The 27,610-nt window shown below is 41.4% G+C and overlaps 2 protein-coding genes across 2 annotated transcripts; both read right to left on the minus strand.

The window, feature by feature from the left end:
- Window positions 1-868: 868 nt before the first annotated feature.
- Window positions 869-27,364, minus strand: LOC111609423 (NACHT, LRR and PYD domains-containing protein 4E-like). The gene is made up of 11 exons (XM_023337876.1): window positions 27,300-27,364; window positions 12,717-12,758; window positions 12,444-12,563; window positions 11,541-11,666; window positions 9,930-10,008; window positions 9,546-9,768; window positions 7,609-9,400; window positions 6,976-7,149; window positions 3,846-4,019; window positions 2,192-2,238; window positions 869-2,042 (listed from the first exon to the last, which is right to left on the minus strand). Exons 1-11 carry the CDS (start codon window positions 27,344-27,346, stop codon window positions 1,408-1,410), a joined length of 3,459 nt encoding a protein of 1,152 aa, XP_023193644.1. The 5' UTR covers window positions 27,347-27,364; the 3' UTR covers window positions 869-1,407.
- LOC102237587 (NACHT, LRR and PYD domains-containing protein 3-like) lies at window positions 17,067-26,526 on the minus strand. The gene is made up of 7 exons (XM_023337891.1): window positions 25,955-26,526; window positions 25,574-25,799; window positions 23,646-25,422; window positions 23,042-23,215; window positions 21,339-21,512; window positions 18,233-18,279; window positions 17,067-18,083 (listed from the first exon to the last, which is right to left on the minus strand). Exons 1-7 carry the CDS (start codon window positions 25,955-25,957, stop codon window positions 17,557-17,559), a joined length of 2,928 nt encoding a protein of 975 aa, XP_023193659.1. The 5' UTR covers window positions 25,958-26,526; the 3' UTR covers window positions 17,067-17,556.
- Window positions 27,365-27,610: the final 246 nt, after the last annotated feature.

Genomic DNA, 27,610 nt, shown 5'->3' on the forward strand with positions numbered 1-27,610 from the left:
CAGGCAGTGTATGTTGAAACAGAACCACAAAAAGTCTCTCATCCCAAACTGGACTCTGTTTTGACCAGAGACTTAATTAAGAGTAGAACCTGCATTAGCTGCTCAGGTGCAGCTTGAGATAAAATTAGCAGATAAAATTAGATTCAGTTTTGTTATCCAATGTAAATGTAAAATATAGCAGAGATGCAGCGATCAGACCTTTTCTGTCCAACACTGATCTCCAGTTTTCATTCTGCTCTGATCTTCCAGTTCCTGGGATTTTTCCTCCAAAGAGAAAAATGTTCTGCAGGTTCTGAGTTTCAGGTAGAAGTTCTGAATGAAACAGAAAATATGGAGATTTTCCCACTTTAGGCTTCAAAGCATTGACCTCTGACCTTCATGGGATGGGAATGTTTTACTTTAAATCAGGACTTTCTGAAAGGCAGAGTTGATGAAAAAATCTTTTTAATGCAAATATTTAAATTTGACCAGGAAAAGAACAGAACGAGCAGCAAATGAACCAAATGCAGAAGAAAAATGTTTTTATTTCTCTGAAACTCATGAAGAATATCCATCCATCCATTTTCTTTACACCCTTGTCCCCAGTGGGGTCAGGAGGTGCTGGTACCCATCTCCAGCTGACGTTCCGGGCGGGAGGCGGGATCACCTGGACAGGTCGCCAGTCTGTCACAGGGCAACACAGAGACAGACGGGACAAACAACCATGCACACTCACACTCACACCTAGGGAGAATTTGGAGCAGGGGTGCCCAAAGTCGGTCCTCGAGGGTCGGCATCCTGCATGTTTTAGTTCTCTCCCTGGTTTAATAACCTGGATCAAGTGATGGCTCATTAGAGGCCTAAGAAGAACACTGACATGCTGAAAAGGTTGTTGGTACCACAGAGAGAACTAAAACATGCAGGATGCCAGCCCTCGAGGACCGACTTTGGGCACCCCTGATTTAGAGGGACTGTGGGAGAAAATCGGGGACTCTACAGCAAACTCCATGCAGAAAGACCCCGGGCCGGGAATCGAACCCAGGATCTTCTTGCTGCAAGGCAACAGTGCTACCAACTGTGCTACTGTGCAGCCCACATGAAGAATAACTGCAGCAAATTTACAAAAGGAAGATTTAATATTCAAATCTGACATGTTAAGAAAAATAGGAGCCTATAGAAATAGAAAATGATCAGTGATTGAGAAAAACTGATCCAACATTTCAATGAAATTTGATGAATGAATGGAAAAAAATAAGAGAAACAACATCTTCATATTCAGTGTGAAGCTTTGACTGGAAACAGACAGGAAAACATGAAGATCCTGGAATAATCCCGGAATAATTACAGCTTCCATATTTAAAGGACTAGAAGACGAAAAAGTTTCCAAGGACTCAATAAGAATTGAGTCCTTGGAAACTCAATTCTGATTCAGTTTGGGAATTTGATCTCAAGAGATTGTAGAGTCTGAACCATCTGTTCAGTGAGAGTTTCTCTGACAGGAAGAAACTCTTTAGACTCGTTAGGCTCTTTAGACTCAACTCTGCACAGCAACACTGAAGAACCAGAGCTGAGCCAAAATCCAGGAATCAGAGGTTCAGTGAATGTGGTGTTGAAGGTGTGGAGGAGGATCAGTGAGTCAGAGGAAACTCTGTAGAAGGACAGAATGCCAGCAGGACAGTCCACATACACTGCTACTCTGTTAGAGACAGAGGAGGAGGAGAGACGAGTTCCTCTTTTATTGTGACAGACAGAGTAACCAAGACGATCAGAGCAGCTCAGACTCCAGGAATGATCATTCCTTCCAAACACACAGTCTATACTGTTTCCTTTCCTCCTGATTCTTCTGTAACTCACTGATATATAAACTGTTCCTCTCCACTCAACCTCCCAGTAACAGCGACCAGTCAGACCAGTTCTACACAGAAGCTGAGGCCAGTAATCAAATCTGTCTGGATGATCAGGATATGACTGAAGCTCCTTCACACATGTCACCTTCCTGTTGTCTTCAGACAGTTTGAGTTTTCTGCTCACTGTGTTTGTGTCAATGGTGAGTTGACAGGAATCTGATGGAGAGAACAAACACAATCCAGCTGCAGTTATTGATCATTTATTGACACTTTGATGATGACTCCTGAATGAGTGATGTGACAGTTTGAAGATGGTTGAATGTGAGCTGCTTTGTTGTCATGAATCAGATGAAAAACACACTTACACTTCCTCAGACCTGGTGTCAAGAATGGGACTCCAGCAGGCTCCACCCTGAAAGGAGGAGGGGGGTCAGACCATCAGTCTCTTTCAGCAGCAAACATGGACATTACATGTCTCTCAGACACACATTGTCCTCCACTGAGACAGGAACAGTCCAACATTTGGATTGCAAACTGCAGTGGATGTAGGAAGGACAGTTGGTGCTGCTGCAGCACAACTCATTTCTCCAAACATAGGAAAAGCTCTGAACAAGTTTCTGCTCTCATTTCTACTTTTTCCTTATCGTTCACTGGATTTCTTCCCTCCTTCTGGAAAACAAGGGATTTACTTTCTTTCCTGATTCCATTTATATGTTTGATTATTTTCCAGATGTCGCCTCCTGGTGGAGGTTAAAATAGCAAATAGATAGAAATACTATACTATTAAAATTCCATTTTTTCCTTATTAATGTGTTTTTCTAGATGCTGCTTCATGTGTAATATATTTTAACTCAACTTTATCAAATTTGTGAGTTTTGCTTAAAATCCAGAGTTAGTCATTTCTCTATCTGAGAACTTTTAAACATCCATCTGACCATCATAAAGCTCCTTTTCTTCTCATCTTTGCTTCTTGCGGCTGATTGGTCAGAAGCTCCATCCAACATTGTTTTAAAGTTCTTTCTATCCTCCGTAGATCATCATGAAAATCTAACTGTTGATCTCCTCCGACTCTTTGATGAATGATGTGACAGTTTGAAAATGAATCTGAATATTTTCATTAATATATTCCAAGTTCCTATTTATCTCCATTAAAGACCCTCCACTCTTTAATTTTCCTTGTGAGCCGTTCTTAGTCAGGAGAATATTCCAGAAAACTGGGTAATGATCTCTGCCTCCAGATGAGGCGTCTAATAAATCTCATTTCACAATCAGCTGAAATCTTCCTGGACACTAGAGTTAAATCAAGGACTGATCCATTTCCTGGATCAACATCTGTTCTTGTTTCTTAAACCATCCAAACATCATCAGTTCTTACCCTCTAAATATTCTTCTGCTGTTTGTTCACTAATGTGTTCTGTTTTCATCCCTTTGTATTCCGCTTTGGGATTGTCTAGACCTTTAATCTGGATTAACTGATTCTAATCTAACTTTCATAATTGTTAATTTCATCTAATTTATTATTGTCTCTATTGCTACATATTCTAGATCAGTTCCTCTACTTGTTTCTCTGAACATAGATATTCTTTTTTAGATGTTGCTCATCTTTCTGTTCCTTTCTTCCTCTCACTGAAACATTTTGTAATGTCTCTTCAATATCAACAATATCTGCTTTATGATGCCATTTATCTGTATATTTTTAACTTCCTGTCCATCAGCCAATCAGCTTCTTGTATTTTCTCAGTAGATCCATCAGTGGAAGCCCCGCCCAGCCCATGATGCTCCTGGTTTGTGAAGACAGAGAGACAAACTGAACTCTGATAGGAACTGACATAAGAGACAAAACGAGGTTAAAATTTTATCCATTAATTTATAAATGACATGGTTGTAAACTAGATATTTAATTATCAAACTAAATATTTATCTTCAAACTAAATGTTTCCCAGCAGACTGACTAAAGGCCTTTCTCCCTCTTCCTCCTCTATCAGACCTTCTCTGCTCCTGCAGCAGGTTCCTCCATACCTGAGAGCTTCCAGTCTCCAGTGTGGATCCTTCAGTCCAGCCGACAGCAGCTTCACTCCTGAGTCTCCTGGATGATTGTAGCTCAGGTCCAACTCTTTCAGATGGGAGGGGTTGGAGGTCAGAGCTGAGGCCAGAGAAGCACAGCCTTCCTCTGAGACCAAACAGCCTGATAAGCTGCAGACACACAATTCATCACATGATGAGAATATGAGAACATTGAGGTAGAACCCAAGGTCTGAACTGGTTATTTTCATGGGAGGAAAACACACAAGAAACTGGTGTATAACCTGTAAATACTATGAAATATTAATAAAACTGTATTTCCTTTTGTAAGTAATGAAAATCAACATTTCCCACTAAATGGTTGAGAAAGTCTGACAACTGCTAGTTGGAAAGATCTGCAATAATGATCCTTTGTTCAACTAGGATGCAACAATCTGTGAAGTACACAGAGTTACACCATCAGTTGAAGCCTGACCTCAACTTTTCTTAATAACTCTCTTTTTGGTTCTTTCTGCCTGGAGTAAATGAAAATTAGCCATTATTATGTGTTGAGATTTAGCCTGGTTAACCATGTCACAGTCAGACATTTATTATTATAACAAATAATAATTACATCATCTTTGAAAGCAGGTAAACAACATAAATCTGGTTTCACCTGGATTGGGAACATTTTACCTGAGAGTTTCCAGGTTGCAGTTTGGACTCTTCAGTCCAGCAGAGAAAAGCTTCACTCCTGAATCCTGCAGGTTGTTGTTACTCAGGTCCAGTTCTCTGAGACTGGAGAACTGGGAGCTGAGAACTGAGGACAGAGCTTCACAGCTTCTCTCTGAGAGGTTACAGCCACTCAGTCTGAGGAAACAGGGAGGAATAATAGTTCATAATAGTTATCTCTTCTTTAATTTCAAATTATTTATTATTCTTTCTACTGCTACCCTTAAATTTAAATGATATAAACAGCTTACTGATCCCAAAAGGAAATAAAATCTTCTTGTAACTCACATTAATTCAAATTCTTCAAACAGTTATTTTATATATTAATGATTGTTTAGCTTAAAAGATCTCTTGTGGTCTGTATAACAGTGAATTTCAAGAAGGTTCTGACTTTATATTATATATATTCTAGATAAATTTATCTACTTGTTTCTCTGAATATAGATGATTATTTTAACATGTTGTTCATCCTCTTCCTGTTACTGAAACATTTCCACTTATTCTAGAATCTACAATTGCTCTCAGCCATATCTCTTCAATGCCAATAATATCTGTTAATGCAATTTATCTGAACAGTCTAACTTCCTGTCCATCAGCCAATCAGCTTCTTGTATTTTCTTAGTAGATCCATCTACTAAGGAAGCCCCGCCCAGCCCATGATGCTCCTGGTTTGTGAAGACAGAGAGACAAACTGAACTCTGATAGGAAACAGTTTCAAACTGATTTTCTCTCTCCAACCTCTTGGTTCCACATGGAGCTATATTTGGCCCCCTGCTGCTCTGACTACCATGTCATTGTGGTTCCAGTAGATGGGTCGGTTTCCCAGGTTTATTCAGTACTTGAGTTATTAAACTGTCATAAGAGACAAAATGAGGTCAAAATGTTATCCATTCATTTATAAATGACATGCTTGTAAACTAGATATTTAATTATCAATCTAAATATTTAGCTTCAAACTAAATGTTTTACAGCAGACTGACTAAAGACATTTCTCCCTCTTCCTCCTCTATCAGACCTTCTCTGCTCCTGCAGCAGGTTCCTCCATACCTGAGAGCTTCCAGTCTCCAGTCTGGTTCCTTCAGTCCAGCCGACAGCAGCTTCACTCCTGATTCTCCTGGATGATTGTAGCTCAGGTCCAACTCTTTCAGATGGGAGGGGTTGGAGGTCAGAGCTAATGCCAGAGAAGCACAGCCTTCCTCTGAGACCAAACAGCCTGATAGGCTGCAGACACACAATTCATCACATGATGAGAATATGAGAACATTGAGGTAGAACCCAAGGTCTGAACTGGTTATTTTCACAAGAGAAAAACACTCAAGAAACTGGTGCTCAACTTATTAATAATATGAAATATTAATAAAACTGCATTTCCTTTTGTAGGTAATGAAAATCAACATTTCGTACTTGATGGTGGACAAAGTCTGACAACTGCAGATTGGAAAGATCTGCAATAATGATCCTTTGCTCAACTAGGATGCAACAATCTGTCAAATATGCAGAGTGTTGGAGCTATTTATTCTTTATTTCTTTATGCATTTGAATTTTGTTAGTTTATTTTTACATTTCTAGTTTTTGTATTATTTGCAGGTTAATAATTGTCAATTCTATTTATCTTTTGTTTTTATTATTTGTTCTTATTTATTTGTTTTCTAAAGACAGGAAGTGTGGTGGATCAATCCATTTTCTATAAGTGTAGGGGCCTGGTAAAGACAAGCAGGCATTTGGGTTTGGGGCCTATGGTTTTTGCTTGCTGTAGTGGCGATTGTTTGTCAAACCAAACATCCAATAAAAAGTTCCATCCGCCACTATGAGGTACTGGGGTCCAGATTCTTCACGCAGGCACAAGAAGTTTAATGTCCAAACTTGTTGATTATCTTGGTTGCTTTTATTTTTCTTTTCAGCAAAACACTTATAACTTTCAAACATTCCTTTGTTACTCCTATCTACTTCTGTCTCCAGAGCACCAGTGCAACAGGGCACCAGAGACAGAAGTAGATAGGAGTAACAAAGGAATGTTTGAAAGTTATAAGTGTTTTGCTGAAAAGAAAAATAAAAGCAACCAAGATAATCAACAAGTTTGGACATTAAACTTCTTGTGCCTGCGTGAAGAATCTGGACCCCAGTACCTCATAGTGGCGGATGGAACTTTTTATTGGATGTTTGGTTTGACAAACAATCGCCACTACACAGAGTTAAACTAACAGTCAAAGTCTGACCTCCACTTTTCTTAATAACTCTCTTTTTGGTTCTTTCAGCCTGGAGTAAATAAAAATTAGCCATTATTATGTGTTGAGATTTAGCCTGGTTAACCATGTCACAGTCAGACATTTATTATTATAACAAATAATAATTACATCATTTTTGAAAGCAGGTAAACAACATAAATCTGGTTTCACCAGGATTGAGAAGATTTTACCTGAGAGTTTCCAGGTTGCAGTTTGGACTCTTCAGTCCAGCAGAGAGAAGCTTCACTCCTGAATCCTGCAGGTTGTTGTTACTCAGGTCCAGTTCTCTGAGACTGGAGGACTGGGAGCTGAGAACTGAGGACAGAGCTTCACAGCTTCTCTCTGAGAGGTTACAGCCACTCAGTCTGAGGAGACAGAGAGAAAAATATTAAATAATTCCGTATTTATGCTTTTTGTTCCAGTCAGTTATATTCTTTTTGCACGGATTGAAAAAAATATCATATTTTCCACATCTTTATGATACATATATTGTACTGGTTTATTCTATAGTTGGGCCTCCAGCTTTAAAAGACTGCAATACAGCAGCCAGCAAGGAGGCTGGCAAGAGAAACATTAATTTCTGCAATGAACTGAATTAATTCAATGTCAGCTTCAACAGAAAAAATAATTTCTGCTCCTTGAACATGTAACATTATGAATAGTCACCTATGAGAGCAGGTCTCTCTTTTATTCATCATCTGATAGCGGCCAACATTGAGGAGACAATGCACGAGTAAACAAACTGATAAAACATGACTCAATATTTAACTCATCATTGACAGATTTTTATCAAAAATAAATGCAGTAACAATCTGTGTCCTTACAGAACTTTGTTGGAGGCTTTAACCACTGGCAGCAGCCTCAGAAGAACCTCCTCTGAAGGAGAATATTTCTTCAGGTCAAACACATCCAGATCTTTTCCTGATGACAATAAGATGAAACCCAGAGCTGACCACTGAGCAGGAGACAGTTTATCTGTGGAGAGACTTCCTGAACTCAGAGACTGTTGGATCTCCTCCACTAGAGAACGATCATTCAGTTCATTCAGACAATGGAACAGATTGATGCTTTTCTTTGCAGACACATTCTCACTGATCTTCTCCTTGATGTACTGAACTGTTTCCTGATTGGTCTGTGATCTACTTCCTGTCTTTGTCAGCAGACCTTGTAGGAGTCTCTGATTGGTCTGCAGTGAAAGTCCCAGGAGGAAGCGGAGGAACAAGTCTAGATGTCCATTTGGACTTTGTAAGGCCTGGTCAACAGCTCTGCGATGGAGAGACTTTAGTTTAGATTTATTAAATGATGAAGATTTCTTAGATGTTTGTGTTTTATTCATCAGGTTGACGCCAGACTTGATGAAGGTCAGATGAACATGAAGAGCAGCCAGAAACTCCTGAACACTCAGATGGACGAAGCAGAACACCTTGTCCTGGTACAGACCTCTCTCCTCTTTAAAGATCTGTGTGAACACTCCTGAGTACACTGAGGCTGCTCTGATATCGATGCCACACTCTGTCAGGTCTGATTCATAGAAGATCAGGTTTCCTTTCTGCAGCTGATCAAAAGCCAGTTTTCCCAGAGACTCAATAATCGTCCGGCTGTCTGGACTCCAGTGTGGATCTGTTTCAGCTCCTCCATCATACTTGACCTTCTTCACTTTGGTCTGAACCACCAGGAAGTGGATATACATCTCAGTCAGGGTTCTGGGCAGCTCTCCCCCCTCTCTGGTCTCCAACTCATCCTCCAGAACTGTAGCAGTGATCCAGCAGAAGACTGGGATGTGGCACATGATGTGGAGGCTTCGTGATGTCTTCATGTGGGAGATGATCCTGCTGGCCTGCTCCTCATCTCGGAATCTCTTCCTGAAGTACTCCTCCTTCTGTGGGTCATTGAACCCTCTGACCTCTGTCACCATACCAACACACTGAGGAGGGATCTGATTGGCTGCTGCAGGTCGTGTGGTTATCCAGAGGAGAGCAGAGGGAAGCAGTTTCCCCCTGATGAGGTTTGTCAGCAGAACGTCCACTGAGGTGGACTCTGTAGCATCAATCAGGATCTCCTTGTTGTGGAAGTCCAGAGGAAGTCGACTCTCATCCAGACCATCAAAGATGAACAGAACCTGGAAGTGTTCAAAGCTGCAGATTTCTTTGGTTTCACTAAAGAAATGATGAACAAGTTCCACCAAACTGAACTTTTTCTCTTTCAGCACATTCAGCTCTCTGAAGGTGAATGGAAATATGAACTGGATGTTCTGGTGGGCTTTGTCTTCAGCCCAGTCCAGAGTGAACTTTTGTGTTAAGACTGTTTTCCCAATGCCAGCCACTCCCTTTGTCATCACTGTTCTGATTGGTTGATCTCTTCCAGGTGGGACTTTAAAGATGTCTTCATGGCTGATTATTGTTTCTGTTCTGTCTGATTTCCTGAATGCTGTTTCAATCTGTCTGACCTCATGTTCATCATTGACCTCTCCAGTCCCTCCCTCTGTGATGTAGAGCTCTGTGTAGATCTGGTTCAGAAGGGTTGGACTTCCTGCTTTAGCAATCCCCTCAAACACAGACTGGAACTTTTTCTTCAGAACAGATTTAAGTTGATGTTGACAAACTGCAGCAAGATGTTCTAAGTAAACATAAAAAGGAAAATCAGGAACGAATCAAAATCATATTCTGAAGAGGTTTAAATAAATGTGACTTCAGCTCTTCAGACATCAGTAAATGTCTGATTTATCCATCAGGTTAAATCTTTGTAGAAATCCTCTTACTGCTCTGCAGACGCTCAGCCAGCTTTTCCTGCTTCATCCTCCTCAGGAAGTTCAGTGTGATCTTCATCAGTCCCTCTCTGCTGCTCCTCTGCTCTTCTTCGTCACCTTCCAACACCCCATCATCATCTCTCTGACTCTCTGAACATTGTGTGTAATCTGGACTCAGAACCTTCTGAATCTTCTTCAGCTCATTCTTCACAAAAGTCACAATGTTGTTCTCCAGCAGCTGGGACAGAATATTAGATGAATGAAACATCAGAATGAAATCATAGAGCCAAGCACCAGATGGATGTTGGACAGAGTGTCAGTCCTCTGGTCTACAAAGTGCAGCATGGAGATGACTGTGAACAAAACCCATAGAAAAGTAGTTGTTCTACATGTACAGACCATAAATATGGAGTCCAGCTGTGTTTGATTCTGCTGGACAGACTGACCACTGGGAACCTCTGAGCTCTGCTGGTCCACTCTGTGACAGAAACAGGAACAATTAGGAAGTTAGGAAATATTCATTCAACAGTATTCACAAGTGAAATAACCAAGAGTTTTATATTAAAACTCCTTGAAGCAGAAAAGCAAAGCATTACATGAACACAATACAAAGAAGTTAGAAAGAGGAAGATGAACTATGTCATGGAAATTTGTGTTATCAAAGAATGAGCGTCTGTTCCAATAACTAGAGAAGAATTAATCATTTTTATTTTTATCCAAAGGCAAAAACTTTCAAAGGCCCATCTCACTGAACGCAGTCAGTAGAAAAGCCCTGAACAACACACATCACATGATTATATAGTCAGTCACATTATATAGTCATTAGCAAAGAACACTCCCAAAGTCTGAGTTTACCTCCATTACCAGTAGGAAAAGAGAGCCAAATTCTTACCCAATGTCATGAAACTGCCCCTCACCTCATTGGAGGGAACAATTTCAATTGGACTTTTGTTTTAAAAAAATACCCAACATCACTGTCAGGATATGACAGCTGACAGGGAGTCTTATCAGAAACCTCTAGTTCTCTCTTACTAAAGGAGAGCTAGAAACATAGATATTAGTGCTCTGACACATTCACGGTAACAAAACATTCATATACACAAAACACTATCAAAACAATATTAAGTCAAATTTAAATAAAATAGTTAAATTGAAATTTTCTATTACAACTAGAAGGATCAAGTACAGTAGCATCAGAATCACCCAGTAGACATTTTAAAAACTTGATGCTGAACTTGGATTTCAAACACTCTAAACTTTCAGCAGATCTGATGCTGGTGGAGACAGTGTCCCAGAGCTTGGGGACAGTGGAAGTGAAGGCTCTGTCCACACAGGTCTTCAGGACGGTGTGGGACATCCATCAGGTTCTGATGACTAGATCTGAGGTGATGTGGACATGGAGGAGGTCTGAAATATGTGGGTGTGTGTCCATGTGGGATCCTCTCCTGGATGTTATAGTGAGGATTTTAAAATGGATCCTGTAGATCCCTGGAAGCCAGTGAGATCACATTGTATCTGTCCACACAGAGACAATCTGAAGATAAAGGTCCATGAAGTGATATCAAGATGTGAGCAGTGAACCAGGTGATCAAAGTAGTTATAAAAATGTTATGTTTCTGCTGATCCCACTAAGAACCAGCAGAACCTCTGATGGTCCACATCAGCTCAGTTTGGTTGAGTTCCAGCAGATCTCACCAACCACATCATGAAGCTTTCCTTCCCTGCTGAACTGCTCTCACAATGCACACAGGAACCAAGTCCTGATGGACCAGACTGGCTTTACCAGGTATTTCCCAGTGGAAATGTGTTCCACTGTTAGTCTGACATGGAGCCAGGAAGCAACAGAACATCATCATCAACATCCCATTGATAAAGATATGAAGGTGTTTTCATGAGAACAGATCAGCTGATTTCTGTAGATAATGGATCAAACCTCTGTAAATATAACTGGAAACATCTGAGTTCTTACTGGTTCAGTTTCCATAGTTACAGCAGTTAGAAACAGCTCACCTCTCTGATGGTGGAGCTCCAGGAGATTTAAAGTCAATGATCTCACCCTTTGACCTGTTGCTCTTAAATGACACACAGCTGGGTTCTGGTTCTGGTCCTGGTTCTGGTTTGAGTCTCTGATGGATCCTGACAGAAACATGATGATTAAAACTTAATCTGTTCAGTCTGGATGAAGCAGCAAAGAGGAGCAGCAGCAGCTTCATCACCACGTCGCTCTGCTGGAGTATTTAATTTATTTATTGAAATTTTGAAAGTGCACTTTAAATTGATTAGTTTGGAATTTGATTGGGATTTTTAAAATATATTTTTAAATTATGCTTAAATTAACCTTATTACTGAAATCTTGGATCACATTAAAATTATTATAAATCTAATAATATGCATAAACCAATGCCCAAATTTAATATATAAATTATTTGGATATACTGTATGTACATGATGATAATTGTTTGTTAGGATAAAACTCTTAATGTGTATTTCTGACCTCTTAGGTCAGTTTTTTCCCCTTCTGTTGGACCAGAATCCTCATTTGGTTATGAAAATAACGAGCTACAAAATGGATAATGGACCTGATCATTTTGGAATGAATTTACTCAGATTTAAATATCTTGTGTCTCTCAACTTGATGCTGCAGTTGTCTTTTTTTAATCACTTAATAAATATGCACCAAAACTGAAAGAACTACCTTCTGCTTTTCATTCACACCTCTGGCTTTTATTAAAGGACATTTTGCTGATGCTGCTTTTGTATCTACAGTCAACTGCCAAGCTAGTCCTCATGTGTTACATTACCAAGGAGACATTAATGTCATTGATTTATTATATATGGAAAGAAAGAAAAACTTAAATTCAGTCTAATTCTCTTATGACAACATAACAGTTACAGCAGTTAGAAACAGCTCACCTCTCTGATGGTGGAGATCCAGGAGATTTAAAGTCAATGCCTGCATCCTTTGACCAGTTGCTCTTAAAGGACACACAGCTGGGTTCTGGTTCTGGTTCTGGTTTGAGTCTCTGATGGATCCTGACAGAAACATGATGATTAAAACTTAATCTGTTCAGTCTGGATGAAGCAGCAAAGAGGAGCAGCAGCAGCTTCATCACCACGTCTGTTCTGGCCTGATATAGTGAACGCTGTGTGAAAAGGGCTGTGGACAGTTAGAGATGGTGACCTCACCTCTGACCTTTGCTCTGGCTCTCATCTTCCCCACACAGAGTGGTTTTAGAGGGAGGGACTCCCTCCTCTCTGTCCTCACACTGATCCATGCTGCTGAATTCACATCAGCTCACACACACTTTCTACCTTCACCTGCAGAGGAAACACACATCATTCATCTGCACATCAACTCTGATCATCCTTTACATCATTAGAGCTGGAAAAGGATCAGCTGCTCCTCCTTTGATTGGCTCTTCTTCTCTGCTTCATATCAGTATCCAGGGTTTTTCCTAGTGTAATATCAGTCTTGTGGGCTGGTGCCTTAGCCAGGCTTAGCATGGCTTGTTTGTGTTTTTATTTATTTTTTAATAATAATTTTAATAAGCCAGACAGACAGCAAGTGCCTTTGCTGTGGTCAGTATTTCATTGTCAGGTCAGAATACAGATTAGTTTATAGTTGATGCATTGAACAAGGCACGAAGCTGGCAGCAATTAACGTCACAGCACCAGATTGTAGCCATGGTAACAAAACAATCTAACTATGAAGATTGTTCTTTGGACTTTTAAAAAGTAAACTTTCCAGGTCAATAAAATCTTAAATTTAAATGTTAAACAATTTATCATCTTTTAATGTATCTCTGCTGAATCCATTAAATCAAATTTAACAGCTTAGAAATTCTTAATAAACAAAAGTTACATTTCTATATCTGTGGTCGGTGTTAAAATATTAGCATTTATGGGCCCCTGAAGTCTTTGGGGGTGTTAAGCAATTGCTTAGTTCATTTATACCATGGGCCGGCTCTAAATGTGATCAGTATTACATCATTATTTATATCCACTTACTGTTGGACGACTTTGGATTCAACATTAGTGTAAATAATTAATATTTATTTTAATTGTATTTTTTAGGTTTTAAAACTATAGTTGTGGCTTTAAATGTCTGCATTGTCATATCAGTGTCAGGTGAATGCAGTCAGACAGCAGAGAGGCAGAGGAAGCTGCCATCAGCTGCTGCACTTCTACTATCAGTCCACTAGATGGAGACATGGAGCAACATTTACATTCACTGATTCAACCTGAACAACAGGAAGTATTTTAGTTCACAATCATTAATTTCTACAAGTGGATTATCTGTTCCATCAAAGATTAACTATTTTATAATTAATAATTAATTAATAATCTGACTGAATCAAACCCATTTTAACAATAACATTTTATTTTGAAAGGAAGCAACAGGACACTGTTGCTGACGTCAATGGTGGAGACTGGAATTTGATACCAGAAAAAAAAGGGAAAAAAAAGAATCAGTTCGGAGAAGAAAACAGTGAAACATCAGCTGTTCATCATGTTGTTTGATTCCAGTTCATCAATAATCTAATAATCCTGTAGATTAGCCTTCAAACAGCAGAGATATTAAAGTTTCAGCTGAAATCAGAAGTGAATATTTTCTCCAAACATCAGAGATTAAAAACAATCAGGAAAAAGTTAAAATGATGAAAAAGTTCAAGAAACAAATCAAACTTACAGTTTGTTCAAACGATCCAAAGAGTTAAAGAAGAAAAATTAAACAACAGGCTGAGACGCAACTAACGGACTGGAACAACATCTAAATAAAGCTTCTTCTTCTTCTTTCCTTTTTATTGCGGTTAGCAAATAACTTTCTCCAATCCAGAAGGTGGCATTAGCGCCACCTTCTGGATTGGAGGATGGATCAGACGTTTAACTATTATAATCTCCCTATAATACCTGTTCTTAGAAAACTAAAAATACTGTTAAAAACTACATCCGCAGATGATCTCTGAAACAATTCCCTAATATCTAATTTATTTTTATTCCTATTTAAATCTCTAAGTAACACCTCTCTGTCCTGAACATATTTATTACATTCTAAAAATATATGTTGTGCTTTTGTTGTAGTGTTTTTGACACTACATGGATGAGGTGTTATTATTGTACCCCAACTCCTTGGAGCACAATAAACACCTCACCTTTACAGAAAATAAGAAACAGTGAAAAATACAGTTCCTCATAAGCAAACCTAATGCATCTGCAAATGTTCAGTTCACCTTACCTTGTTAGGGCTTATCAAATCAAAATGTTCCCACATAGGGGAAATCCTCCTCTTTCTCGCCAGCTCCATCCTACTCCTATCCTGTCCTCGCGCTCCTAAATCTCCTATCTATCTATCTCTCTCCTAAACTCTCCAAACACCAAACTAACTGTCTCAAACTAAATAACCACTATCCAAACTCTGCTATCCAAACTATCAAAACTCTATCCACTCTCTCAACTGACCGCAACTCGCCTACAACAACCCACATTTTGAATGGAGCCTGTGGGGTTTCTAAAGCTGTCAAACCCCGCACCAAAATCTGAGCCACTTCCCGAAGCAGTCACGTGGTACAGCCGGGCAGCGAGGCTTCGGACGTCATCGTTTTCGGCTCCTCCCCTAAACGAAGCAAGCTTCGATACGCGCTTTACGGAAACGCCCCCTCCATTACTCGACACACGCCTCGAAGCCTCGGCACATCAAGTAACATCACTACACTAGTTTCTTGACTACTTACCAGAAGTTTTGCTGTTCCTGTGTTTGCTGCCTCCAGGTTCGTGGCTCGTTACTGGGTTTTCTCTAGAAGGATCCGTTCACTGCAAGTCTCCTGCCTGCCCGCTCCACCGTGTTTCCCCAGCTCGCTCTGCCCCATCAGACCTCTGGCTCTCTGTCACGGCCTACCTTGCACTCACCTCTGGAATATACACTGCCTGGCCAAAAAAAAAGTCGCCATCTGGATTTAACTAAGCAAATAGGTACAAGCCTCCTATTGGATAAGTACTGTATAGGCGATTATCTTTCAGCTGGCAACAAGTTATTTAACCCCAGCTGATGCAATGAGTAACTCCTCATTTCTTAAACAACCATGGCAAAAGACACATCCTGTGGTCGTGGAAAAGACGTTAGTCTGTTTAAGAAGGGTCAAATCATTGGCATGCATCAAGCAGAGAAAACATCTAAGGAGATTGCAGAAACTACTAGAATTGGGTTAAGAACTGTCCAACGCATCATTAAAAACTGGAAGGATGGTGGGGAACCATCGTCTTCCAGGAAGAAATGTGGTCGGAAAAAAATCCTGAATGATCGTAATCAGCGATTACTTAAACGTTTGGTCAAATCAAATCGAAGAAAAACAACAGCAGAACTCAGGAGTATGTTTAATTGTGAACGCAAAAGCATTTCCACATGCACAATGCGAAGGGAACTCAAGGGGTTGGGATTGAACAGCTGTGTAGCCGTAAGAAAACCTCTAATCAGTAAGGCTAACCAGAAAAAAAGGCTTCAGTTTGCTAGGGAGCATAAAGATTGGACTCTGGAGGAATGGAAGAGGGTCATGTGGTCTGATGAGTCCAGATTTACCCTGTTCCAGAGTGATGGGCGCATCAGGGTAAGAAGAGAGGCAGGTGAAGTGATGCACCCATCATGCCTAGTGCCTACTGTACAAGCCTGTGGGGGCAGTGCTATGATCTGGGGTTGCTGCAGTTGGTCAGGTCTAGGTTCAGCAACATTGTGTGCCCAAAGAATGAGGTCAGCTGACTACCTGAATATACTGAATGACCAGGTTATTCCATCAATGGATTTTGTCTTCCCAAATGGAACGGGCATATTCCAAGATGACAATGCCAGGATTCATGGGGCTCACATTGTGAAAGAGTGGTTCAGGGAGCATGAGACATCTTTTTCACACATGGATTGGCCACCACAGAGTCCAGACCTTAACCCCATTGAGAATCTTTGGGATGTGCTGGAGAAGGCTTTGCGCAGTGGTCAGACTCTCCCATCATCAATACAAGATCTTGGTGAAAGATTAATGCAACACTGGATGGAAATAAATCTTGTGACACTGCAGAAGCTTATTGAAACAATGCCATAGCGAATGCGGGCTGTAATCAAAGCGGTCCAACAAAATATTAGAGAGTGTGACCATTTCTTGGTGGCGACTTTTTTTTTGGCCAGGTACATCACCATCCTCCACACAGGACCCTGTACAACTCTTCCCCAGAGCTTCCCGGAACCACTCTGAAGTAAGCTGTTCCTATTACATTTCTGATCCCCTCTGGCCTGACCTTCAGTAACCAACTTCTCATTCCAGGCGCCTCCGATTGTGTGACGCTAGCCGCTCCCTAGAAAGGGTCTGAAGACCTGTCAATTGTTTGTACCTTTTGAAAATAAACCTTATTACCTTACTTGGACTTGTTGGTTCTGCATGTGGGTCCGAAGGGTGAATCCGAACATGACACATTGTCTCATTTGTTTTTTTTACTGAGTTTTCCTCAGAGGGATAATAAAAGTAGAATACTTTTCTCAGCTGAAACTTGACGGCGGGGTTCTTGCTCATTTATTATAATGTAAATTGGGAAAATATGAAAGTCTTAGTTGAGAAAAAAAAATATATCTCATTGACATTTAAACAGGAACAGAACAGAATGAGCAGCAAATGAATGAAATGCAGAGGAAAATGGTTACTGTTCACTAAAATATGAAGCATAACTGCAGCAAATATACAAAAGGAATATTTAACATTTTAATCCAAGATGCATTTAAGGAAACAGGAGCTGAAAGAAACAAAAAATGTCCAGTGATTGAGAAAAACTGCAGTAAAGTCAAAGAAATCTGACTGATAAATCAAGAGAAACACAACATCCTGAGATTCATTGTGAATCTTTGACTGGAAACAAATGTGGGTCCTGGAATAATCCTGAACATCCTTGATCCATGAAAACATGTTTCTGAGTGAAACAGACATCTAGATACTGAATTATCATAAGCAGTGAAAGTTTCTCTGAGAGGAGGAAACTCTTTAAACTCAAATCAGCACAGAAAAACTGAGGAACCAGGACTGAACCAGAACCCAAATCCAGGAAGCGGAGGTTCAGTGAATGTGGTGTTGAAGGTATAGAGGTGGATCAGTGAGTCAGAGGAAACTCTGTAGAAGGACAGAATGCCAGCAGGACAGTCCACATACACTGCTACTCTGTGAGAGACAGAGGAGGAAGAGAAACGAGTTGCTGTGTTATTGTAACACACAGAGTAACCATCATCATCAGAGCAGCTCAGCCTCCAGGAATGATCATTCCATCCAAACCTACAATCTCTACTGTCTCTTTTCTTCCTGATTCTTCTGTAACTCACTGATATATCAACTCTTCCTCTCCACTCAACCTCCCAGTAACAGCGACCAGTCAGACCAGTTCTACACAGCAGCTGAGGAAGATCGAATCTGTCTGGATGATCAGGATATGACTGAAGCTCCTTCACACATGTCACCTTCCTGTTGTCTTCAGACAGTTGGATCTCTCTGTTCACTGTGTTTGTGTCGATGGTGAGTTGACAGGAATCTGATGGAGAAAACAAACACAATCCAGCTGCAATTATTGATCATTTATTGACACTTTGATGATGACTCCTGAATGAGTGATGTGACAGTTTGAAGATGGTTGAATGTGAGCTGCTTTGTTGTCATGAATCAGATGAAAAACACACTTACACTTCCTCAGACCTGGTGTCAAGAATGGGACTCCAGCAGGCTCCACCCTGAAAGGAGGAGGGGGGTCAGACCATCAGTCTCTTTCAGCAGCAAACATGGACATTACATGTCTCTCAGACACACATTGTCCTCCACTGAGACAGGAACAGTCCAACATTTGGATTGCAAACTGCAGTGGATGTAGGAAGGACAGTTGGTGCTGCTGCAGCACAACTCATTTGTCCAAACACAGGAAAAGCTCCAACAGAGAGGAGAAAGGAAATCCCTCAGTAACAACCTGAAGAAACTCACTGATGCCTAAAAGGACATCAGGAAACTAAGGAAACATTTCTGGAAGCTCAACCTGATTTAATAATCAGCATTAAAATACAATCAATCTAAACTCTGACACAACACCTGGATACCTGTTCCATCCACACTCCCACACACAGATGAAGGAATGAAACACTAAACAGCCCTGCTGCTGAAAACCTGCTGTGGCCTCACTGTAATATCCAGAAATACAAACATTAAAAAGGAGAAGCTGCATCACATTCAACAAAGAGTTCAACAAGAATCAAAGATTTGATCTCTGAGCTCAGACTCACAAACCAGGGAGAGGCTTCCATCATCACACACCTCTGACAAACACCTCCAACCTTTCAGCACTTCCTCTACCAACCAACACCACCAGGTGGCGCTGCTGCACACATTTACAATGAGACCAAGAAGAAGAAGCAGCATCCTGAATCCAGCTTGTGAAAGTAATCCTCCCTCCACTGCAGAAGTTCTGGATGTGCTGATCTTGTCTTTTTGTTCTCAGTAAATTTGTTCAGATCTTAGTATCTGAACAAATTTACTGAGGTCTCATTTCTACGCCTTCCTCATCATTCACTGCAATTCTTTCTTCCTTCTGGAAAACAAGGGATTTCCTTTGTTTCCAGATTCCAATTATAAGTTTGATCATTTTACAGATGTCGTCCCCTGGTGGAGATCAAACTAAGAAATAGATAGAACTACTAAACTTCAAAATTTCTCTTCTTGCCTTTTGAATAGTTTTCTTTGTTTTTCATCTATTTTAGATTTAAATCATTTCTCAAGTTGTGAGTTTTGCTTAAAATTCAAAGTTATCTATTTAACTCTGAAACCTATTAAACATCCATCTGACCACCACGGAGTTACTTTTCTTCTCATCTTTGCTTCTGGGGGCTGATTGATTTGAAGCTCCATCCAACATTGTTTTAAAGTTATTTCTATCCTCCGTAGATCATCATGGAAATCTAACTGCTGAACTCCTCACACTCCTGAATGAATGATGTGACAGTTTGAAGATGGCTGAATATGAATATGTTTAGAGTTCATATTAAGGTCAATAAAGACCCTCTATACTTTAATTTCCCTTGTGAGCTGTTCTTAATCAAGAGTATATTCCAGAAAACTTGGTAATGATCTATGCCTCCAGATAATTTGTCTAATAAATTTCATTTCACAATCAGCTGAAATCTTCCTGGACACTAGGAATATTTCAGCTTCCTAGGACTGATCCATTTCCTGGATCAACATCTGCTTTTGCCTCCCTTCCATAAATCAAACATCAGTTCTGACCTTTTAAATATTCTTCTGCTGTTAATTCATTTGCATGTGTTCTGTTTCCATGCCAGGGGCGGAGCTTCAGGGAGGGCTCAGGGGGGCGGCGGGCCCCCAGCCTGGGCCTAGACGGGGCCCGGAAAGGAGACAGAATATGACTTCAGGGATCCAAGCCCTTATCATGCCTGAGAACTGGAGAAGGTGAGCCATCTCCTGATGAGTATGGTGTACAGTATGTAGGAATGTATGGAATGGTGCCCCAGTAGATTATATAGTACAATGGCCCAGTCAATGTTGACCCATGGTTGCTAAAAACTTTACAAGACTGACTGATTTTAGTGACATAGTGGGAGTAAAATATTGAATAAAACCATGTGCTACACGACTGGCTTTATTTTCATTCTTACATTTAACTATGACACACAAAATTGCAAGTGGATCGTCCATATTGTCTCCAGGTGTATTCTGGGTAAAGCTTGTCACCAGCCGTCCACCAATGTAATCATCAGTCACTTGGCAACAGATGGTAAACTAGCTAGAGAATTTCTACGGACTACGTTAACATGAGTGGAGCTCCATGGAGCGGCAAAGTGGAAAGGATGGAAAAAAGGTGCTGAGACATGCTGCGCATGTGGCGTGTGCCTCTGTGTGTCCGCTTCAGCGCACGCTGCTACGTGCTTGGTTCAACGTGTCAACAATAAATCTAGCTTCAGCAGTTGCTAGTTGCTCAGGGCTCTTAGTTGAAATTGATAAAGTGTCAAAATGATCCAAACCCATCTGTGGTTCTGAACTGATTTGAATTTGTGTTTTCATTGTTAGTCACCAGTAGCCTGATGTTTCTGTTGTTCTCTTGGTTTCTTGTACTTCATGTCAGAGGGATTTCAGAATGACATAGTCGCTCTCTGTGGTGGTGAAACTTGTAAGCTCCGCTGTTGAGGGCATATCTATGTTGTAAAGTTAAATGATCATGAGCTTTGTTATTTGGCTATAAAGGGCCTGGTCATTAGCCCCGCCCCCTGGCCTGACTCTGATTTGTCCCGCAAGTGTTCCATCCCATTGTCTTCCATAGGCCTTAAAGTTATCACATATTACTGATTATTTGAAACTTTAAGGTGGATTAACTTATTCTAATCTAAATTTTATAATAATTATCTCTATCTCGATTAATTCCACAACTTGTTTCACTGAATGTAGATAATCTTTTCTAGATGTTGTTCATCCTTCTCCTGTTCCTTTCTTCCGGTCATTGAAATATTTTTACTTATCCTAAAATCTACATTTGCTCTCCGCCATGTCTCTTCAGTACCAATAATATCTGCTTCATGATGTCATTTATCTGCATAATTTAACTTCCTGTCCATCAGTCAATCAGCTTCTTGTATTTTCTCAGTAAAGCCTTCAGTGGAAGCCCCGCCCAGCCCATGATGCTCCTGGTTTGTGAAGACAGAGAGACAAACTGAACTCTGATAGGACTAAAGACATTTCTCCCTCTTCCTCCTCTATCAGACCTTCTCTGCTCCTGCAGCAGGTTCCTCCATACCTGAGAGCTTCCAGTCTCCAGTGTGGATCCTTCAGTCCAGCCGACAGCAGCTTCACTCCTGAGTCTCCTGGATGATTGTAGCTCAGGTCCAACTCTTTCAGATGGGAGGGGTTGGAGGTCAGAGCTGAGGCCAGAGAAGCACAGCCTTCCTCTGAGACCAAACAGCCTGATAAGCTGCAGACACACAATTCATGACATGATGAAAATATGAGAACATTGAGATAGAATTCAAAGTCTGAACTGGTCATTTTTATGAGAGGAAGACACTCAAGCAACTGGTGCTTAACCTGTCAAAATAAAATAATGTTTAAATAACAGGGTAATACAGTCCCTGTATGACTGGTGTCAGAGATTGGTCCGCATTGCCAGCAGTAAGTCGGGCTTGTTGGACTCCGCCAAGGCTTCCCTTTGTCACCGATTCTGTTCATTACTTTCATGGACAGAATTTCTAGACAAAGCCGAGGTGTTGAGGGGATCTGTTTTGGTGGCCTTAGGATTGTATCTCTGCTTTTTGTGGATGATGTGGTCCTGTTGGAGCGGTTCACATCCGAGTGTGAAGCGGCCAGAATGAGGATCAGTGCCTCCAAATCTGAGACCATGGTCTTGAGCCGGAAAAAGGTAGAGTGCCGTCTACGGATCAGGGGTGCGGGGTTCTGCCCCAAGTGGAGGAGTTTACGTGTCTTGGGACCTTGTTCATGAATGAGGGAAGAAGAGATAGGGAGATTGACAGACGGATTGGCACAGCATCTGCAGTGAAGGGGGCGCTGTACCATCCATTGTGGTGAAGAGAGAGCCGAGTCAAAAAGTGAAGCTCTCGATTTATCGGTCAATTAACATTCCCACCCTCATCCATGGTCATGAACTTTGGGTCATGACTGAAAGAACGAGATCACAGATACAAGCGGCCAAAATAGGTTTCCTCCGCTGGGTGTCTGGGCTTTCCCTTAGAGATAAGGCGAGAAGCTTGGTTATCTGCGGGGAACTCAGAGTAGAGCCGCTGCTCCTTCACATCGAGAGGAGCCAGTTGAGGTGGCTCGGGTTTCTGGTCAGGATGCCTCTTGGGCGCCTCCCTGGTGAGGTTTACTGGGCATATCCCACCGGGACGAGGCCCCGGGGAAGACCCAGGACACGCTTGAGGGACTATATTTCTTGGCTGGCCTGGGAACGCCTTGGGATTCCCCCAGAGGAGCTGGAACAAGTGGCTGGGGAGAGGGAAGTCTGGGCCTCCCTTCTTAGGCTCCTGCCCCTGCGACCCGACCCCGGATAAACAGAAGAAAATGGATGGATGGATGGATGGATGGATTAAACTGTATTTCAGACATAAGTATCAACAACATGTGTCACTTGTAGAAATGATTGGAAAGTCTAACATCTGCTGGGAGAAAGGATCTGCAATAATGCTCCTTTGTGCACCAGGATGTAGCAATCTGTCAAGTAACCAAAGTTGTGGAAGCCTGACCCCAACGTTTCTAAATATCTCTCTTCTTGATTCTTTCAGCTTGCAATACATGAAAACCAGCTATGTTTATGTGTCAAGACTTAGCATGGTTAGCAATGTCAGAGTCGCACATCTATTATTAACAATCTACTAATGAAATAATATTTCCATCATCTCTGATGATGGAAATATTATTCCATTACCTGCTATCTGATAGCAGGTAATGGAAAGATGTATGGTTTCATTAGGATTCAGAACATTTTACCTCAGAGTTTCCAGGTTGCAGTTTGGACTTTTCAGTCCAGCAGAGAGAAGCTTCACTCCTGAATCCTGCAGCTTGTTGTTACTCAAGTCCAGTTCTCTGAGACTGGAGGACTGGGAGCTGAGAACTGAAGACAGAGCTTCACAGCTTCTCTCTGAAAGGTTACAGACATTTAGCCTGAGGAGACATGGAAAAATATATGTTGAACAATGTTCAAGAGGAGTGTTGTTCTTGAAAATATTGAATGACTCTCTTATTTTACACATCTTTATATTTCTCTTTCTTGTGAACTTGTTGGTTCTCCAGAATTGAAGTACTGAACTACAGGGAAAATCAGACTGGCAAGAGAACTATTATATTCTATCATGAACTGAATTAATACATTGTCCAATTTGGAAAAATGAGGAGTTTTGCAGCCTGAATATACAATCCACTGAAGGAAGTTGATCAATAACAGTCCACAATCTCTTCTAGTTGTGGACTGATATTGGGTGACATTGTGGACATAATGCTCCAATACATAAACTGAAACAACATGGATCAATGTTTATCTCAAAATTAAGAGATTTAGATCACAAATAAATACAGTAACAATCTGTGTCCTTACAGAGCTTTGTTGGAGGCTTTAACCACTGGCATCAGCCTCAGAAGAACCTCCTCTGAAGGAGAATATTTCTTCAGGTCAAACACATCCAGATCTTTTCCTGATGACACTAAGATGAAACCCAGAGCTGACCACTGAGCAGGAGACAGTTTATCTGTGGAGAGACTTCCTGAACTCAGAGACTGTTGGATTTCCTCCACCAGAGAATGATCATTCAGTTCATTCAGACAGTGGAACAGATTGATGCTTTTCTCTGCAGACACATTCTTACTAATCTTCTCCTTGATGTACTGAATGGTTTCCTGATTGGTCTGTGAGATACTTCCCATCTGTGTCAGCAGACCTTGTAGGAGTCTCTGATTATTCTGCAGTGAAAGTCCCAGGAGGAAGCGGAGGAAGAGGTCTAGGTGTCCATTTGGACTCTGTAAGGCCTGATTAACAGCTCTCTGATGGAGAGAAATTATATTTGATCTGTTAAAAAATGTAGAGAAAAATGACAGTGAATCTTCTTTCATCAGGTTGACTCCAGAGTTGATGAAGGTCAGATGAACATGAAGAGCAGCCAGAAACTCCTGAACACTCAGATGGACGAAGCAGAACACCTTGTCCTGGTACAGCCCTCTCTCCTCTTTAAAGATCTGTGTGAACACTCCTGAGTACATTGAGGCTGCTCTGATATCGATGAAACACTCTGTCAGGTCTGATTCATAGAAGATCAGGTTTCCTTTCTGAAGCTGATCAAAAGCAAGTTTTCCCAGAGACTCAATCATCTTCCTGCTCTCTGGATTCCAATGTGGATCTGTTTCAGCTCCTCCATCATACTTGACCTTCTTCACTTTGGTCTGAACCACCAGGAAGTGGATGTACATCTCGGTCAGGGTGCTGGGCAGCTCTCCTCCCTCTCTGGTCTCCAACACATCCTGCAGAACTGTAGCAGTGATCCAGCAGAAGACTGGGATGTGGCACATAATGTGGAGGCTTCGTGATGTCTTTATGTGGGAGATGATCCTGCTGGCCTGATCCTTATCTCTGAATCTCTTCCTGAAGTACTCCTCCTTCTGTGGGTCATTGAACCCTCTGATCTCTGTCATCATACCAACACACTGAGGAGGGATTTGATTGGCTGCTGCAGGTCGTGTGGTTATCCAGAGGAGAGCTGAGGGAAGCAGTTTCCCTCTGAAGAGGTTTGTCAGCAGAACATCCACTGAGGTGGACTCTGTAGCATCAGTCAGGATCTCCTTGTTGTGGAAGTCCAGAGGAAGTCGACTCTCATCCAGGCCATCAAAGACGAACAGAACCTGGAAGTGTTCAAAGCTGCAGATTTCTTTGGTTTCAGTAAAGAAGTGATGAACAAGTTCCACCAAGCTGAACTTTTTCTCCTTCAGCACATTCAGCTCTCGGAAGGTGAATGGAAATATGAACTGGATGTTCTGGTGGGCTTTGTCTTCAGCCCAATCCAGAGTGAACTTCTGCGTTAGGACTGTTTTCCCAATGCCAGCCACTCCCTTTGTCATCACTGTTCTGATTGGTTGATCTCTTCCAAGCTGGACTTTAAAGATGTCTTCTTGTCTGATTGTTGTTTCTGGTCTGTATGATTTCCTGGATACTGTTTCAATCTGTCTGACCTCATGTTCATCATTGACCTCTCCAGTCCCTCCCTCTGTGATGTAGAGCTCTGTGTAGATCTGGTTCAGAAGGGTTGGACTTCCTGCTTTAGCAATCCCCTCAAACACAGACTGGAACTTCTTCTTCAGACCAGATTTAAGTTGATGTTGACAATCTGCAGCAGGATGTTCTAAATGAAAACAAAAAGTAAAATCATTAATGAAACAAAGATAAAGATGACTGGAATAAATGTTATTCCATCTCTTCAGACATCAGTAAATGTGTGATTTATCTATCAGGCCAAATCTTTGTAGAAATCCTCTTACTGCATTGCAGACGGTCAGCCAACTCCTCCTGATTCATTTTCTTTAGGAAGTTCAGTGTGATCTTCATCAGTGCCTCTCTGCTGCTCCTCATCTGCTCTGCATCCTCACCTTCCAATACCTCATCATCTCTCTGACTCTCTGAACATTCTGAGTAATCTGGACTCAGAACCTTCTGGATCTTCTTCAGCTCGTTCTTCACAAAAGTAACAATGTTGTCCTCCAGCAGCTGGAACAGAATAATAGATTAAGGAAACAGATTGAAATCATGCAGCCAAACACCAGATGGATGTTGGACAGACTGACAGTCCTCTGGTCTACAAAGTGCAGCATGGAGATGACTGTGAACAGAACCCATGGAAAAGTAGTTGTTCATGTACAGACCATAAATATGGAATCCAGCTGTGTTTGATGCTGCTGGGTAGATGGACCACTGGGAACCTCTGAGCTCTGTTGGTCCTCTCTGTGGAGGAACCAGGAACAATTAGGAAGTCAGGGAATATTCATCCAACCGGTTCATAGATAAAATCCCTAAGATTTTCACATTACACGCCCTTAACGTAGAACAAAAGTTAATCATATGATCACAGTACAATGAAGTTAGAAATAGAAAGATAATCCACAATGATGAAGATCAGTAACACCAGAATCACCCAGTGAACATTTCACAAAGCTATTGCTCAACTTGGACTTAAAACATTCCACACTGTCAGCAGATCTGATGCTGGTGGTCACTGTGTCCCAGAGCGTGGAGACAATGGAAGTAAAGGCTCTGTCTACACATGTCTTCAGGACAGTGTGGGACATCCATCATGTACTGATGATAGATCTGAGGTGATGCGGAGGAGATCTGAGATATGTGGCTGTGTGTCCATGTGGGGTCCTCTCCTGGATGTTATAGTGAAGATTTCCAAATGGATCCTGTAGATCTCTGGAAGCCAGTGAGCTCACATTATATCTGTCTACACAAAGACAATCAGAAGGCAAAGGTCCATGAATTTATATCTGGATGTGAGCAGTGAACCAGATGATCCAAGTAGTTGTAAAGATTTAATGTTCCTGCTGATCCCATTAAGAACCAGCAGAACCTCTGATGGTCCACATCAGCTCAATTTGGTTGAGATCCAGCAGATTTCACCAACCACATCATGAAGTTTTTCTTCCCTGCTGAACTGCTCTCACAATGCACACAGGAACCAAGTCCTGATGGACCAAACTGGCTTTACCAGGTATTTGCCAGTGGAAATGCTTTCCACTGTTAGTCTGACATGGAGCCAGGACACAGCAGAACATCATCACCATCCCAGAGTTCAAGATATGAATGTTTTATTCAATAGAACAGAGCAGTTGATTTCTGTAGATAATGGATCAGATGTCTCTGTAAATATCACTGAGAACATCTGCGTTCTTACTGGTTCAGTTTCCACAGTTACAGCAGTTAGAAACAGCTCACCTCTCTGATGATGGAGGTCCAGGAGATTTAAAGAGAATTGGTACTTCCTTTGACCAGTCGCTCTTAAAGGACACACAGCTGGGTTCTGGTTCTGGTTTGAGTCTCTCATGGATCCTGACAGAAACATGATGATTAAAACTTAATCTGTTAATTCTGCATGAAGCAAAAAGAGGAGCAGCAGCAGCTTCATCACGTGTGAAAAGGGCTGTGGGCAGTTAGAGATGGTGACCTCACCTCCGACATTTCTTTGGGGGCTCATCTTCCCCACACAGAGTGGTTTTAGAGGGAGGGACTCCCTCCTCTCTGTCCTCACACTGATCCATGCTGCTGAATCACATCAGCTCACACACACTTTCTACCTTCACCTGCAGAGGAAACACACATCATTCATCTGCACATCAACTCTGATCATCCTTTACATCATTAGAGCTGGAAAAAGATCAGCTGCTCCTCCTCTGATTGGCTCTTCTTCTCTGCTTCATATCAGTGTCAGGTGAATGCAGTCAGACAGCAGAGAGGCAGAGGAAGCTGCCATCAGCTGCTGCACTTCTACTATCAGTCCACTAGATGGAGACATGGAGCAACAT

This window comes from Xiphophorus maculatus, chromosome 8, assembly GCF_002775205.1.
Source record: "Xiphophorus maculatus strain JP 163 A chromosome 8, X_maculatus-5.0-male, whole genome shotgun sequence".
NCBI lineage: Eukaryota > Metazoa > Chordata > Actinopteri > Cyprinodontiformes > Poeciliidae > Xiphophorus > Xiphophorus maculatus.